This window comes from Seriola aureovittata, chromosome 8 (assembly GCF_021018895.1).
Source record: "Seriola aureovittata isolate HTS-2021-v1 ecotype China chromosome 8, ASM2101889v1, whole genome shotgun sequence".
Taxonomy (NCBI): domain Eukaryota; kingdom Metazoa; phylum Chordata; class Actinopteri; order Carangiformes; family Carangidae; genus Seriola; species Seriola aureovittata.
In genome coordinates this window covers 11,729,965-11,747,945 of record NC_079371.1, presented here as the reverse complement: position 1 = coordinate 11,747,945, position 17,981 = coordinate 11,729,965, and the positions used below count along the sequence as shown (strand labels likewise).

The following is a 17,981-nucleotide window of genomic DNA, read 5'->3' as shown; positions in this document are numbered from 1 at the left end:
TTGACCAACAGGGAAAGGGAGAGCGATTCATACCATGGCAGATCTGATGATCAGTTCATAATGAATCATGTTTCAAGTGGGAGCCAAAAAGTTCATTTAATTTAATGGTTAATTATAAACATGCTATTACCTCAATTAACTTTTGCTTCATACTGTATTATGATATGAATAATGTCTGATTAAAATATATCCTATAGACAGATAAAAATAATGTTTTGTGTTGATTTGGTTATTTTGTCAATCATTGAACTGAGAAAATTGTACTGTAAAACTGTAAATAGAAATCTAGATTAGAGATTTAAATTCAGTCCATGAAAATCAGAAAGTAACCTAACCCAAAATTAACAAATGACTACCATGCAGAGAGCTACACTTTCTTACGCCACAGTGAAATCAAAAACAGCTTTTAACATCAAATGGGTGTGTGATTGTGTGGTGTTTGGATGAGACTGATCTCTTACCCTCTCTCCCCGTGTGGGCGACTGGGGAGGAGGCTGAAGTAGATCACAGGGAGGAGCCGTACACACTCCACGTCCTTAACCTGTTTGCAGAAGGGCAGCAGAGTATGGAGGGAATGGAAAGGAAATGTACCCTTCGTCCGAAATGGAACACCAGGTGACAGGAAGTGGGCAGGAGGCCTTTGAAGCTGACCTCTGCTCTCTGTGTTGGGATGGTCTCGCCAATCGATCAGGCCAGCAATGGCAGGGAGGGGAGCCAGGTGCCCCCAGAGGGCCTGCAGACCACGCAGATCTATTATGGGCGAGGAGGACAATGGAGTCAGCTGGGGCTCAGCCTCACTGCTCTCAGTCATATCAGTATTCAGACAGCCACAGAGTCAACTGGCTGCATCCTAACAAGCAATTGAATACTGACAACAGTCTGGAGCACAACAAGCTCAACAGGCACATTCTTTGTATGAAAACTTTAGGAAGAGCTTCCATTGCAGAATGCTGTCAAATCTGTGTATAAAGCAGTGTACAACTCCAAATAAATGGTGTGAGTGTGCATACATATGACCGTAAATGCATGCAGGTCAATGAGTCTTTGGAAATGTAGCTGCATGGAGCACGTTATGCACATAAATGATTTACTTGAATATATATATATATATATATATATATATATGTATATCCTTTGAATGACTTTGAGAACCTGCAGCAGAAGTCATGGGCTGAAATGATAATATAACAAAAACCAAGATTGAATAAAGCTACATAAGAAAAAGAGGAAAGAAGCATTGAAAAGGAACAAAAAAAAAAATACAAAAATACAAAAAAATACAATAGCAGAAAATCCAATCGGCAGATGTTTTGTATGAGTGCACACATGTGAATGTGGGGAGCTGCTAAGTGATCCTGTAAATTACAGACATCGCTTTGAAATTGTCAGTAAGAAAATTTGAGCAAACACTGAACAGCCACTGTGTGCTTTGAGATATCTTTGCCTGTAACACTAATTCAAAGTATCCGGTGATAAAGCTGAAATAATAAGAAAAAATCTGTGAGAAATCAATATCAGCTTTTACATGTCTATGAATCGGGCATCCCATTCATAGGAAACGTGTTTAGCTAGAACAACACTAGAAATCTGAAGGCTGCTCCAGCATTTGTATTTTGGCCAGCTTTGGAGGAGGTGAGTGCTATCAGTGTCTACACGCTCATCCCTGTATATCTCTGAGCACACAACATGCAAGCAAACACTCATGTGCACACTTATACACACAAACAGAACCTCAAACCCCCCCCCCCCAATCCTCATCCTCTTTCTGCTTCCCTCCCCGGGCATGGAAATGAAAGCTGGGCACTCTGAGAGGATGGTTGGAAGAAATGAAGACGTGTCTGATTTCCACAGCAACCAATGGTGATGCAGCGCTCCGCACTCTCTGCCCTCTGATAGGTCTTTGTCACTCTCTTCATCTTGAGGTCCATATCATTCCCACTAATCCCGCTTCCCAAACACAAACAGGCCAATCCTGGGACAAGGCTGTGGGGCTGGGGAGGGATGAAGGAGCTGAGGCATAGAAGGAGTGAGGGATGTGGTTCAGGAGGAGTGAAAGGAGCACCAGAAGCCGATGTTGGTGTAAGAAGGAGCCAGTGTGTTATTATTAATAAAGCATTAAAAAAAGTGAGCACATCAAAGCATACAGGGGCTATGCTATCATACATGAAAGTAACGCACTATGGCTTAATGTTTCCTAAGGCATGTTATGGTGACGCCGCTTTGATTTGAAATGCATTGTGTGGAAAATGGATTTACAGGAGTGAGGAGAGAAAGCCTGGTGTGGGTGCAGACCATAATTTAAAACCTGACCTCATAGGCTCTTCAAAGTCTCGGTGAGTGTGGATATTTAGGACTTACTTACAGTATGTGTGAGAAACCCAAACCACAGCTACATAAACAACAAATAAACACATACGTACGTGCGAGGGAGAAGGAGGACACCTGCAAAAACAAGGGGGATGAGCAATCACTATCACAACAGAATCCAATATGTATAATTTCACATTTTGATCATTAAAAATGATTGGAACTAATTTTTCAATTTTTCTTTATTCTTTCCCTCTTGAGCAAAGGGTGTCTCACCTGATTATACTGTGCCCCTTCGCCGACTGAGGCCTGCAGGAAGTGAGGCACCTTTCTCATCCTGCCCCCATGGCCAGGTAATTATCCTAATCTACCTTCCTCCTGTGCTCCAGCTCCTGCGCCACCCTGACTCAGACCACCTCTGTGGCTTCATTATCAGTGCTGGGACTTGCTAATGGCTTGACGGCTTCACTGCGCAGGCTGCTGGGGAAGAGAAAGCAAGGGGTAAAAGTAAAATAAGAAGACGCAGGAGGAGGAGGAGAAGAGGGGAGGAAAAATTAGACACTAAAGAGCAAGAGGCTGCCCTGAAGGTTAACATCTCAATTATGACGGACAATGCTCTGTAGTCGGATGGCTTTGGCCCCTTAAAAGTCATCGCTAACCGATGGTGGATGAGGCTATAGGGCACAGCGGTGTCAAAGGGGAAGTCAGGAGATCGGCCAAAGTGCTCTGTGCAGGGCGGGAAGACCATGAAGTGTGTGTGTGTTTGAGGTGACAGGTCGCCGTGTCCACGTGTGCATCCCATACACACCCCCCACCTTGCATGTTTGTAACAGCTATAACCTCACAACATACAGAAGGACTGGGGGTGGGAATTCAGTTTCACTTCTTTTTTTTTTTTTTTTGACAAATGACACCCTGACAGTTGGAAAAAATGTTGGGGTCCCTGAACAGATTTCTCAGTTACAAAAATAAAATGTGTTGAATTAGACAAAGACAGACATTTTGCATTCTACTTTTGAACCCCAATGAGAGCACTGACAAATGCCACCCCACCCCCACTCCGTCTGTGCCATGATTGTTTTTTTCTCTCCAGAAATGTCATATAGTTAAGAGGTGATAATTCTATATGGCACAAACAGACACTTACTTCTTCCAAGTGTACATAGCATATAGGCTGACACAGATTGAGATGGTGTAACGTGTCTTTGCGTTGCTTTAAATAGCCAGATCAGCTTTACGCATTCTTTATATACCCAGAGATTCCAGTGGAAACCTTCAGAAATAAAAGAGGAACTCGAACACAGCGCCCTAGAGGTGAGCAAAATATTTAGAGGTTAAAAATACCGCAGACCTGAGTGATGTGTGAAAATCTATACAGTAGTACTCCTGTTATTGTGTGGGAGGAGCAGCCCGCATTCCAGAAAAGTCCAGAAGCAGGAAACTGCATCGATAAACAGCATATTAAATCACCAGAGAGTTGCTGTTCACATATTCAGTTTGGTATGAGCAACAGCCAACAGATCATATGTTAAATACATATTTAAAAAATGCTGATTGATGCCAGTTTCAGTAAATCCACTGATGCTTTTTTTTTTTTTTTTTTTTTTGGCTCCAACAGTTTGAAAAGAAACTCTTTCCAGATTTATGTCATGTCATATTCTCAACTTCAATTTAGTAAGTTTGAGTGAGCTATAGGCCTTCGGTTTAAGGACAAACCATTCTAAAGAGTAAACATGAGAGAAAGAACTGCCGCTTCAGTGGTCCACACATATTATGATGAATTGTAAAAGTGTAGGCGGGTTTGCACCAGTCAAATTAGCAAAATCCTTTTAAAACACCTCCACACAGAAACATCTTCTTTCACACACGAATATTAAACTGCTCTTTTTGCAGTCTGGTAATAGTGTGACTTAGACCAAGTCATCAGCAAATGAGCGGAAACATTAAGGTAGCTCACTGTGAGGACTGCAGGAAGCCAGCTACATGAACAACATGGTCATCCAAGGCAGAATTTAAATGAGTACATTTGCTCAAGGAATAATTAAATTCACGCTGTATCTACCCAGTGGAAGGCGATCTTCACTGGAGATATAGACAGAATGCAACAACTTATAATGGGGTGAAGGGATAACCTCTAAATGTATCTAGTCACACGGATAGTTCTGGGTAATTGTGGGGAGTTTTGAGATATTCAGGCTCATATTATTGCCTCCATTCATACGTGGGACTATTTGTCCAGTACAAAGTAGTCAAATCTGTTCACAGAGAGGTCGGTGGATGATCCAGTTTCATTCACCTTTGGGTGGAGGCAGGGTCTCAAGTGATGTCCATACAAATGAAAAAGATAGTGTGCAGGTGTGCATTAAACGGTAGCAGTAAACTCAAAGAGTCTGCATAAAGCTGGTTTGCTCTCTGCCCTCAGTGCTGGTGGCTGGAAGTTATAATGTATTGAAAATGTAAAATATCAATATGTGCTGAGAGAAAACAAAACAAAGTGTTAATTTGCATGTGCAAACATCATGATCTTGTACACTATCCTATGTCTAATTGCTGCCCTACATTATTTATAAGGATGTTATTGTGAAGCAATGAAACTCAACTAGACAAATGTTACACAGCAACAGTAACTATGCACCATCTCATACAGTGGATTTCAAGGACCCCCCCCCCGCCCCCTTCTTTTAAGTCATGTTTTTGTACTTAGATCTGCCGCACACCACCACAATTCAACTTAGTGTCATAAATCAGGTCTGAGCTGAGACAACACTTGCATAAAAGCTCACTATACATAAGTTCTGCCTAAATAAAATCTAAGAAAGCAAACTGGCAGATTGGCAAATTTATTTGATTGAACAAATGTTGAAACGATACTTTCAAGAGCCCCATCCTTTTGCTGTTTGCGAGGCTAAATACTGAAATGGTTCCAGTATGAAGTACCTCTGAGGACACCTATATTTGGTAAGCATATAAAGGGATGAATTAAGGTGACAGTAAATGCGCATGCTTAGGGCTCAGGAGGATATTAATACATTCTCCACCCCAACATTGTTGTCGGAGTCAGATGGCACAGGCGGTTATCAGAAGGGTACAACTCTGTGTGGGGTTTGGTGCAGACAAGCATGAAGACATGCTTTATTTTTCGTCAGGGGTAATGTGATGATACTTGATGCTATAACGGTCCTTTTGCGCAGGATTCTGAATCAGAAACATGCTATAAATAAATATGCTAAAATGGGTTCCGATGGGTTTTTGGGAAAGAGAGAGGGGGGAGAGAGAAAAAAAATTATCTTCTTCAAATGTTTCTTTTTCTTCCCACAAGAACCCTTTTAGTTAGAGAAGAGTTCTTGAAGGTGAAAGGTAAGAGCAAACCTTTTTCTGGCCTTTCCGGCTCACAAGATTGCTTGAAAGGTAAAGGTCTGGTTACCTGAGCACGCCAGTGTCTCTGCATCAGATCACAACCTTTTCTCTATCATCCTGTGTCATGCTGGTAACATGTTCCTTTCTGCTGTTGGTCTAGTGCTGAGCAATGTGACTATACCATTAAATATTGTGAGGTAATGAATGTAAAGTGTGCACAGGGGAAGATGCAGGCGACTGAAGGCAGAGGTGGGGCCGTTTTTTTTTTTTCTTGCATGTAACAACTCACACCTTAGTCGCTTCCATACAAGGATCTTGAAGGAATGTAAAAACCTGGCTTTTCTGCAGCTTTGCTTTGACAAACCAAAATAGGATCCAGCTAGGACGAGTGCTCCTCACAAACAAGCATCAGTGTAACAGATGAATGCGGGTTGTATTCTCTCTAAAGAGTGCAAAAAAACAAAACAAAACAGAAAAAAAAAACAAAACACAAATAGCAATCATATAGAATGTAGCTAACAAAACATTGTTATGTAAAATGTTTTGCAGTATTGTGATTAATTAGCAGCGTAGGTGTTTAGATGCACTTTTACAGAAAAGTAATGTATCCGCTAAATTGCAACTGACATTTTGTGAAAAAATCTCAGTGGTGGAGAAATACAAACAAACTAGCTTTGCGTGAGTACACTGTGGAATATAATGTTCTCATCATTAATTGTTCTGTGTGTGAAAGTAAGTTCAATCTACACCTTGGAAATAATAGTGTTACAAAATAATCTTTACTCAAGGTCCACGTGCTAGCTTTTTTTCTTACACAGCTTTTAAATACATCTCAGCTTTCAGTCAAAAACATGTCACCACATAAAATATTCAGTAATCATTTCTCACCATTTGCCTTGTGTTGTATGAGATTCTATGTGGCCCTAAGCCAACGAACCTACCGAAACTTGATTTACCTTGTGTATCTCTGTTACTACCTGGCCACTTTAAATGTGTTGTTTAGATTTTTACATGTCTGATTTGCCTCTCACCAGCAGGACTGCTCATACAGAAAGCTTGTATATGAATCACATGTATGGTCCAGGATACTGAATATGTGGTGACATATTTACTCAAGTGCTGCGCTAGTTGTGTTTGAGTCTGTTAGTTGAATATTTCTATTTTCTGTAACTCTATATGGGTGTTTGCTACATTTCAGAGGAGACTGCTGCACTATTTACTTCACTACATTTCGCAGCTACAGTTCGGCTACTTAACACATCAAGATTTTACATGTAACACATACGATCTGATGTAAAGATGACGTTAATCTCCACAACAGTATATAAGGCAGTTCAAAACAGCTCCACTTTAACAAACTGTCCATTAATATGTAATCACACTTACATACATCAACACTTACAGGGACCATTCTCTGCATAATGAGGTAATCGTGCTGTTAATACTTCTGTACTTTTACCAAATAAAAGATTTTAATGCAGAACTTCAACTTGTAATGGAGCATCTTTACTTCTTCCCCGACTGTGAATATGAAAGCAAATTATGCTGAAACACTTAAGACAAGGCTGCTCTCATTGGTAGATATTAGGTTGTTAAACACAAGAGCTGGGTCTGTCGTATTTTCTCTTATTATGAAAATGACAATCGTCACTAAGATCAAGAAGAACAGAATTTAAGGCTCAGATGAGAGAATTTGCTGAGCAGTGAGAAATGTGCATGAAATCTAGGTTATCAGCAGAGTTACAGAAACAGGTTGTTCAACCCACGCTGAACCAGAAGAAAATCGTAAGGATAAGAATTAAGTATTTGTATAAGTATAAAACATAGTCTGATCCTCATCTTCAGCGGTGTGCAAGGTGTGCTTTAAGCTTTACAGGGGAGTCTGTTAGTCAAACAATGGGAGAGCATTAAAACATGCCAATAGAGCAGTATTAGTCAACAGCCTGAGTCAATACACCCCACTGGGCTGCATGTCTTCCTACAAACACAAGCAATTGCTTTGGAAGGCCTCGGCACAAGATAGAAACATCAATTACAGTAAATTACACCAAAACAGTATGTAACACTTCAATTTGTTTAATCTCCTGAGCTGTCTGAGCTGTTTTGGATGAAAGCTAAGCAGAGCACTAGAGTAAGATAAAATTCAATAGCCCAAAGATACATTGCCCTATCTATCCTTGGTCGTGTTTATGCATAGAATGAGCCAGTTATTTATATTTTCATTCCTGGGACCTACTTCGAAAGCATTATTAAACACTGAGAATTGAGTTCTAAATATTTTTTTCTGTGTGCAGCCTAGATTTTTAATGGAGAACTTAAATAAGTGCACTCTGTGGTAGCCCCATGACTTTCAAAATCCACATCAGCTTCAATGTGTGCCCCATTTTCTGTGGGCATTGGGACTTTTATGGATAATACAAATAGTACTTTCGCTTTAGTCCTAGTTCATACAGCTTTAAAACACTTCTAAGGGCAGGGTTATTAAGGCTTTTATTCTAATGTCCTGGGACACATGTTGATAAATTCTGCAGTAAGGCTACTTTGACACAATAGAAACAAAGGATAACATGTCATTTTGGTTTACACACTCATTGTCCTGCCACAAATGATAGCCTACTAAAGGTACAAACTTTGCCCCAAAATGAAAAACGTCCAATTTCAACTAAACTTTGTGGTGCTTCAATGACTTCCTTTGCTATGGTTGATTATCCAGGAGCAGCATTGGTTGCTGGGGACAGATGAAGATTTGGCTGTTTCAGGGAACATTTTGGGAGGGGGGCAGGGGGGCTGGAGTAAATGAAAGACAAATGCGAGTAGTGCCCACTCAGCTATTTTCCCAGTCAAGATCAAAGGCACGCCGGACTGGCCGCTCCACGGGAAACTTGAGATGGGTCCTGCCTTTGTTTGCCGTTGCTAGGAGACCTGCAGAAGCCTGAAAGTGTTTGCAGTGGGGTACAACATCAAAACCATTTCCAATATAAATTTTTAAGACAGCCATGTATTTGTGTCCTGGGCTTTCAATTTAGGCTGCCGAGTACACTGAAAACACAACAAACAATGATTCATCCCTCCTCTGTTAGTCATGGAATAATTTTCTTGGTGTTTGTTTAAAAAAGAAAAGCAGATACAGACAATTGTACATGTGCACGCTTTGAAAGGACATTTGTCAGTGGTGTGCGCACTATGCATAGTATCAGTGCTTTGATAGTATGCAAGCATCGCCATGTTGCTGCACAAACTAAATTAACCAAACAACCATAAAAGCAAGATTAAGACACTCTTCTGCCCGGTGCAGGAACACACAGCATGTGAAAATGCACACAGTGTGCAAACACAACTTAAATATAGTTTGATATATTCATAAGCTTAGGTTTGGCTTCCCAACGAAGCCAATTACGATGCTGTTATCTATTAATGGGCCCCATGATAGCAAGGGTGGCTAGACATGTGTCACAGAGAGCTCATTACATATCATTAGTTCAACACTCCAATAATGTCTACACCTGCTGAGCAGAAGATAATGACTTGGCCCCTGATATTTGCAGGACTATTGTCTACCAAGCAAAGCACCGCCAGGAGGATGGGTCCACATGCTGGATAGCAGCATGAAAACTGATAAAGCTATACAATAACTTAAGGTACACATGCTTTTTATTTGTTGTACGCTACAGTGAACGCAGCACAACAAAGAGCAAAGCAGCTTTTGTCTGGTTTTTATAAAATAGGAGCAGTTTTCATTAAATAAACAATCATTACGAGCCTCGTGTGAATCCAAACTCCTACTATCTGTAGATACCATGTTGTTATATAATTCTGGGAGAATTGCAGCAGAAATATTACAAGTAAGATTTGCAATTATCTGTGTACCACTTCTGATGGTGGCTTACATCCTAGTAATAGACTTATGCTATTCTTGTTTACTTGATCACTGGAGTGGCCCTGGCTCACCCACTGTTACATAACCATGATGAATAACTTTGCCTCAATTTATTTCCTCTTACATTAAGGGGCATTTTAATCATGTATATGGGCAAAATCAACAAGATGTGTCAAAAAGCAGTATGAGTTATGATCTGCTGTAGGTAGTTTGATAGATCCATACATAATGCAGTATATGGAATTTGTCTTCTGGCTAATGGGACACACACACACAAGGAAAACTACAATCGCCACAAAAGTGACCTTCATGTCTGGAATGATGAAGATTAGAATCGTGCTGTGTCTGCCTTGTGTTTTCACTACTTGAGCCAACTGGCACAGGGCTGGCGTCCTCTCTCCGGGTCCCAGTCTGCCGTGATGACAATGGCAACCAGCGACCGCATGAGAAGTAAAAATCACAAAAATACTAGCAAGCCGAGGGACATTTGTAAGATGTGAAGATAATACAACACAACTGATCGATTGCTGGGATAAGAAAACGTATTCCTGGACATTGCGATTGCTAACCATTTTGAATTGAATTTCTAGGGCAACAGTGTGCTTTCAGTGGCTTTTAAAGAAGCTGTTTCTTGCTGGAAAGAAGAAATGAGGATCCTTGAGGAGTTTAAGTTTGTATCATCTAAAGGGCTGCATTTCTTCTAACCAAAAAGAACTAAAAAAAATTGCCTCCACTCAAGTGGGCCATGAGCTTATCTGCTGTGTCCTGCTTTAACCTGCTCCACTCAGTAATAGTGTGCATGCTGGTGAAGCCTCAGCAGAGAAAATGCAGGGTACAGCAGGCAGACAGTGACGAGACGAAACAAGATTCAACATCCAAACATTTGTTTCACCATTAAAAAAAAAGTCAAGGAAAATCCCGCCGTTATTGTCTTCAGCTGAGCGAGACAGAGTTGTCTTCTCCTGTCACTGCAACCAGAGATCCACCCCTACGTGACATCACTGTGAACACGCTGCTGCCAAAATCCCGCATCAGCAGCCTAAATACACTTTAATTGGTGTGTGAGGAGCTTCTGCATTAACCGAACATTGTGTGGATTTATGACTGCTGAGCACAAGTCTGTACTTTTTTTTGGACTGAGGCTGACTTTGTCCTTTTTGGCTGCCACCTGCCTCTCACTAACACAAATACTTCTCTATAGTTATCAACACAGACTCATAGTGGCTCTAATTTGTTTGCCAAATCTCTGGCTACATTCATGACTTTACCGCCAACAGGCTGCTATTCTGGAAAGTTGAGAAAATGTTTGATCTAAAATATCCAAGACATTTATTCTCTTTTCCCAGGACCTTACTATTTTAAAACCTCATAAAAAATTTGAAAACTATTGTTCTTTCGGTTGTCATTCGCCACCAAGTGCAATATCACAGTTAATAAGTCATCTATGAGAGAATTTATGAATAATGTAGACTTGTGTAGCCATTGGGGGTTTGCATATATAACAAGTATGAAAATACAATAGGAAAGCTTAACATAGCCATGAAAAAGTATGAATGGTAAAAATATGACTCACAAGTCAATGGGGTCTGACGAAAACATCTGATGATGGTTAAATCTTAATATATGATTCATTTAGATTTAATTGATAATTGATGCAAACATTTCCATTCCAATTTATATTTACACAATATAACTTTCAAATTAAAGATTATCTGTTAATATGAGATCAAGGAATGAATATATTAAACTTGCAACAAGAGCTGTTGTTTATTCGCGCGGCAATCTGTCTGTGCACTAAAATCTACAACTAGTATACAATGAAGAATCCACCCTGTGTTTGTTTTGTATTCCCTCAAAGCCTCGACAAGTCAGAATGATAAGTTAGCACAGTAGCCAAACAGTTCACCTCTGTTTTGTGGATGACTGCTGCCTGAACCCTGTACCCCCACTGAGACAATAAAACGGCTGGATGACTATAGGACTAGCAGAAAGGCTGAGAGTTTATAACTCAACGGAGGCGAAGCTATACAGCCTGTGTGAAGATAAAGATTTAGTAACGGTAAGAGACTGGAATTCTCTCAGTCTGAGGTCAGACGGCCAAAGTTACCTTTTCCAATTCCCTCAGGGCGAATGAGGAGACCCTGGACACAAGCTGGCACACAGTTACATCCCCTCAGCTTTAGACAAAGGAGTTGTCGCTTTGAATCACAGACCTCATCATTCCAGCCAATAATTGCTTACTGGGTTTGTAAATGACATGTACTATCTTTAGAAAGAAGAACATTATAGTCAGTCTCCTGCATTCACCCTGCTTCATCTTTTTAATACCTAATAGAACTAGTAATATGGACATGTATGGAGAGAGAGGTTCACCCTATTTATCATAAATGACTGGGTGGGCCTTCACAGAGAGTAGTTTCATTTGTTCCACAAAGACTTCATTTAGACCTATATCATTTGATTGACATTCAGAGCCCAAAGCATGCAAACGTGAACAGGTCCTTAATTTTATTTTCCCCTAGGTCATTTTTAATTCAATCTCAATTTGAAGGGTAATCACACTGCAATAAGAAATGTGAAAAAAAATGTCCTCTACACCTTCAAGCATGTTTAGTCCATAAATGTCAGAAAAAATAAAAACAACAGAATAATTAATATCTTCATTTGTAAGAAATAATTAATTGATACAACGTCAAACTGCATAATGCAGAAGAGATCAAGAGAGACAGTTTCACTCGTTCTGATTTTTTCACTAGAGAAATGTAAATAAAACAGAAACCTCCCTGTGTAGACCTTTAACAGTAGCTTTAATTGCTGTATTCGAGATATTCTAATATTAGAAAAAAAAGAAACAAGAGCATTAAAGCAACTTATTGTAATATATTTTGAGTATCTTTCCTTCTATCCCAACAAATTTCTACATTAAGGAAATGTACTGGAGTATTCTAAGATGGACAATGTTGCATGTATTTGTTTACTTCAAGCAATGTTTAAATGTAGCCATATTTTTAAATCAACATATGTACACTACATATTTAACTCAAACTTTAAACATTACAGCAGTGTTATCTTCAGAGTGACTGGTACATTATGATAAAGGAGTAGTTTAAAAGTCTTGATCTTTTCACACTCTAAGAAAGAACTGTTATTGGAGAGGATTTGCTGTGAGATTCCCCTTTCATTCTAAAGGCATTAAAAAGCGTAAAGACTGGGAGACAGAGGAGTGAGGCTGACGTCACAGTCCAAGAGTCACCCGCCGTGTGTTCGGCACCTCCAAGTAAAGACTTATCTGCAAAGAAGTTTGGACGGACAATGTGGGTGGACAGGGCGTGAAACTACTATCATCATCAGTTCTGAATGAAAAAAAGAAAACATATCTTCCACAAAAAAGGAGGCTCATTCCAATTCAGCTGCGTTGTTAGGACAACGAGAACCATCCCTCAGATGATTAGTTCCACTTCAAAAGAATTTACTTTCCGCAGTGGAAACGTCCCCCTTTTGTGTCCTTACACAGGGTTTTCTCAGCCCAAAAGAAGAATCGTATGTTTAGTCAGCCTGTTTATTATTCCTTCTGTTCACACTACAATTGTATTAAATAAATAGAGTACTGCTAACAAAGGCCTATTAGCCATAAACATGTCCCGGTACACACAAAAAAGACTAAATCACAGTCTCTGCACAAGAATTAAGATACTCTAAATGCTAGTAAAGGCACAAACTGCATTGCTGGGGACATGGTGCCAACTCAGAATGTCTTGTCACTGAGTCACTGACATCATGAAACATGCATGTTATGTTGCACATATTTTGTCTAACTGGGGATTAGTTATGTGGCTCCATCTCAATTTTGAGAGACGCCTCCCCTTGCAAAACAGCACTCGTCACCGGTGACGGTGTGAAGCAGCAGTATGCGACAGATTTTCCGGTGCACATATTTTCAGGATGAATGGATTTTGATTGTTCAGTTCTGATAAGAAGCATGGGCAGTAACAGTGCAACAGCTCCGGATCATTATCTGTGAATAAAGAAATCTAATAAACACACTATGCACACTTTAAATTTTCATGTGAAATTACAAACATACACACATTTCACTTTTAATACGTTAAGTTACTCCAAAATTGCCTAACATTAAAAATGCTGAAGAAGCACTCAAGAGTGTCTGCAAGAAAGAAAATATTACAGGTAAATAATGTCTAATGTTTGGTGCAAATTCCATTGAACTTAATGTGATTATTAATGTGTGGTTGAAGCAGCAGATCAAAGAGTTACAGCAGTGAGCTTGATTGTTAACTCTGACATCCTTGAGATTTTAAAGACACAATTTGAATGCAAAAATGGCTCGGTTGAAGTTCTGCTGCTTGTTTCAGATAAACAGACATCTCGCCTGAGTCAAAATCCCAAAAGGGATTTTTTTTCATTCTTTTTTTTCTTAAAAAAAAAAAAAAAAATTCATATCTGAAGATGAAACCCTAAATCAGTCTGGAATAAGAATATGTCTGTAGGCCTTTAGGCAACATGCAAATAGTCTACCAACAATAAGTAAAGCTTTACTTTTACAACAAATAACCTGTGTGTAGAAGGAAACGTAAGGTTATTTTATTTATTTAATTATTGCAAAAACTAAAATTTCAATTACACTTATGTTGTCTTACTTTTAATTATCTTACTATCTTGTTCTCATAAAATTTTACAACCACAAATTCCTGGTTGATTTTTAAAAAAAAAGAAAAAAAAATGTGTCATACCACTTCAATCATTTCAGTGGTCCATTGCTGCTCTGTGTTGCATGACTGTATATTCCAGTATGAATATTGACTGGAACCATGCCGGGCATGGCTCAGGAGTATCCATCCTCCCCTTCATGATCAGTGATGAGCCTCCTTGTGACCTACAGTATATTAATATGCTCAGCAGAAAGAAGACTCTTGGCACAGGACACGCCAGCAGCAACCCTTTAATGTTAGCAACTGTCAAAGCTTTGATTTCTGATTGATGAGTAAGGTCGGTGCAATAACAGAACGACACTACTGGTCATCTTGCCCCTGCTTTCCACAACAGGAAACATATCCTTTTACACTACAGCACAGCTCTGCCCCTCAGACTGCAACAGCTACCACATCATCCATTTGAAACTGCATATCTATAAAATACATGTCTCATGGCCACAAATGAACAGAATAAACAGCATAGATCTAACATGAGCAGGTTTAGATACCAACTATTATCTATTTGTATCCACCAGCCAGGATAATGGGAGCTGAGGACTTCCAATTAAACTGAAACTGCAGCCACCAATATGACCATAAAGTTGCTTTGCTAACACTTTAAGTCCCCTATTAACATTCATAAGCAGTATATAAACATTAATGAATTAAATTAAAAAAACAATAATGTATTCATAATCAAATATAAGTGTTTAATAATGTAACTATTGACAACAATGACTCTTTCTATGGCTGATGTATTAACAGTTAATGTCTTCATAGGAGTTATAGGCTAATTGTTGACAAATACTGCTGATCAAAAAAACATTTTAAATGTCCTTATATCTGCTTACAGCGGTACTTTAGTGCGTATCAAATGTTTATATACTATTTATAAAAGCAAAGTAGGAGGACTTAAAATGAAGTGTTACTGTAGAGTTGGTTGACTGCATTGGTTTTAACTAAATGTATCTCATAAACTGGCAACTGAGTGGTATGTGCTCATCCTTACAGGTGCAGTTTTGTGATCAGTTCACTATTTTTTGACCCTCTGGCCTCTGCAGTACGGTTTTACACCACAGCCACAGGGAGAGTCACACTCACAGAAAGTAGAAATCTACTCAGCGGCCACTTTATTAGGTACACCTGTACAATCTAATGCAAAGCAATACAGCTGTTCTGCCATTAGGTCTACTTTTGTGGTGCATATAACATTCAGTTCTTTTCAGTGTTTTTGATTCTGTCATAGAGGTGTTAATTCAATTACATGTGCTAAAACATGTAATTGAATTAACACCTCACCACATTGAGCTCATAGCTAGTGATAGTATTGTGATGGACTGCAAATTGTTTCCAATATTTCCCGTCTCATTTGTGTAATTAGGATGGACAAAAAATCAGAATCACCTGTTATCCAGTACAAACTTTGTAAAGGTAGAATTTATGGTACAGCTGTTGTATAGATTGTGCAGGTGTACTTATAAGTGGACACTGAATATAAATAAAGTAATTTAACCCCCTTTGCAAATAAAATTTAAAAAATTTCAAAAAAAGAAGAAAGAAACTGACGAATAGTTAAAATGTATTATTATTTTCCCCTTTTTCTAATAAATGAGGACAAGCTGACTTGGAGAAAAGGTTTTAACTCAACTGCAGCTAATTGCTCCTTTCATCTAGCCAATTAAAAGCAGAATTTTAATCCAAGTAGTATTTCTTGTTTTGATAGCTCATCACGTGCCACAGCCTTTTAATCAGCACAAAAATGTAAGTATTGCATATTAATTCAGCACTGAGGGATGCGCCATTATTTACACTCCTGATTTTCATCACTCTCTCCCTGCGCAGGACTCCTCCAGGGCCAATCCCACAATGACTGGGCCTAATTGACAACCACACTAAAGGATGTGGTGGCAAAAGCTAGCTGCTACCTGCTAACATTTTCAATCCATACCCACTCAGGTGTGTATGTGTGAGGGAGTGCGAGAAGGTTGTTAAAATGGTGCGGAGGATCAATAGGATGTTGTTGTTAGTGAGAGACCTTTCATGGGAAACATCAGTAAGGTGGCATCACAAGTTGTCATGTGTGATGTTTGTGAAATGTATCTTGAATGTCTCTACCTTCAGCAGCCTGTATAAACAGTCAGCAGCGACAGCTCAGCTCCCCTGCATTTTCTGTGATGAAACAGCTCGGTTGCATGAGGTAATCTCACCCTTACCCAAATGAGATGGTAATGCCTTCACTCAGGGAATTCAGCAACACACAGCAGCACCTAGAAGGAGGCTGTGCACCTCAAATGGGACTAATAATAGAGCCTCCGTTCTCTTAACTTGGAATCTATATTATACGCTTCAAAAATGAGATCAACTATATGGGTCAGTGGGATTTCTGTGAGAAAAAAAAAAAATAGAAAGGAGCAACCAAAAGCGAATATACTCTGCTGACAACAGATCTAAGGAAGGCAGTAGCTAATAAGAAAATTATTTGGGCAGAGTAACAGCTCAGAACTTTAATTAACAGAGCTGGTTTTAACTGATTGAAAGGGAATACATGTCCACACTTGTCTGCATGCTAGCCTAATTATTTTCAACTCCTTGATTGTCTAAATAGGCTTTATAAATAAAAGCACAAGTGACTTGAAATGTTCAAAGGAAAATTATTTTAGAAATGGAAATGATCAAAGAGCAGTCTTTCATAACTTCTGTGATCTGTGAGCTAGAATACATGGGGACTTCAGTCCTCCACGCTGCTGCTGCGGCCTAGGTTTCATTTTAACTTTAGACACACACACACACACACACACACACACACACACACACACACACACACACACACACAAACGCACCTACACACACACACACACAACAACTACTCCACCCCCAACATATGGCTTTCTCAGGGGACAATAAAAGACATTTATTAGCCTCCATCTTCGTTCAGGCTGCCCACATGTTAAACTGAACTAAACCAGCATCAGTGATATGGTATGATATGATATGATATATGGTATGATATGATATATGATATGATATGATATGATATGATATGATATGATATGATATGATATGATATGATATGATATGATATATGATATGATATGATGTGAAGGATTACAAGATGCAACAACAGTAAAGCCTGTTTTTATTATGGAGACGAATAATAAAATGTGTTTGGATAATTATGTCAGTGACTCCACGTTGCCTCTGGCATCTTGTTCACATGTGTGTATTACCAACAGCCCATGCTGACTCCTGATCCGTGCACTGTGCTCTTTATGTAATTGGCTGGTGTGTTGATAAAAGCAACTAAATGTAAAACAGTAAAACAAAAATGCAGAAAAAAAGCACAGTTCTGTACTTACAGTGCAGCTGCGTGGTGATAGGCTGGTCTTTTTTTCTCTCAGACTCCTTGGCATTATTCATGGCCCCCCAGATATGGAATATTCTGAATTAAGTTAATGTACAGAGCATAGTTAATTATGCATTTCATAAAAGTAATAATAATAACACTAGTCAAATACAATACATGCATAGTTTGTAATGATTCATTTATAGTTGGGCTCATTATGCTAATGTTCCTAAAAGTTTCAAATATTGTACAGTTTCAAACAAAAACGTCACTATATCTCCAGTAAACTAACAACACGACTGTTTTCAGAAATCAGATTTCATTTTGGGGTTTGACCTGATATCTGTCGAAGCAGCGTGAGGATTTTGTATTTGTTATACTGAAGGCT

The 17,981-nt window shown here is 39.2% G+C and overlaps 1 protein-coding gene across 12 annotated transcripts in view; it reads right to left on the bottom strand.

The window, feature by feature from the left end:
- LOC130173325 (uncharacterized) overlaps positions 1-17,981 on the bottom strand; it is a 92,183-nt gene that overhangs the window by 9,938 nt on the left and 64,264 nt on the right. For 8 of the 12 annotated variants that reach the window (XR_008828397.1, XR_008828398.1, XR_008828396.1 and 5 more), the window contains 4 exons: positions 17,607-17,689; positions 2,584-2,784; positions 2,421-2,442; positions 462-750 (listed from right to left, as the gene is read on the bottom strand). Coding sequence is in view for 6 of the 12 variants with exons in the window: in XM_056382476.1 (XP_056238451.1) it covers positions 462-750; positions 2,421-2,442; positions 2,584-2,643 (371 nt within the window). In the remaining 6 variants the exon portion in view is untranslated. Of the gene's footprint in view, positions 1-461; positions 751-2,420; positions 2,443-2,583; positions 2,788-17,606; positions 17,690-17,981 lie in introns of all 12 variants that reach the window. The other 4 variants (XR_008828399.1, XR_008828400.1, XM_056382471.1 and 1 more) reach the window with 3 other exon arrangements.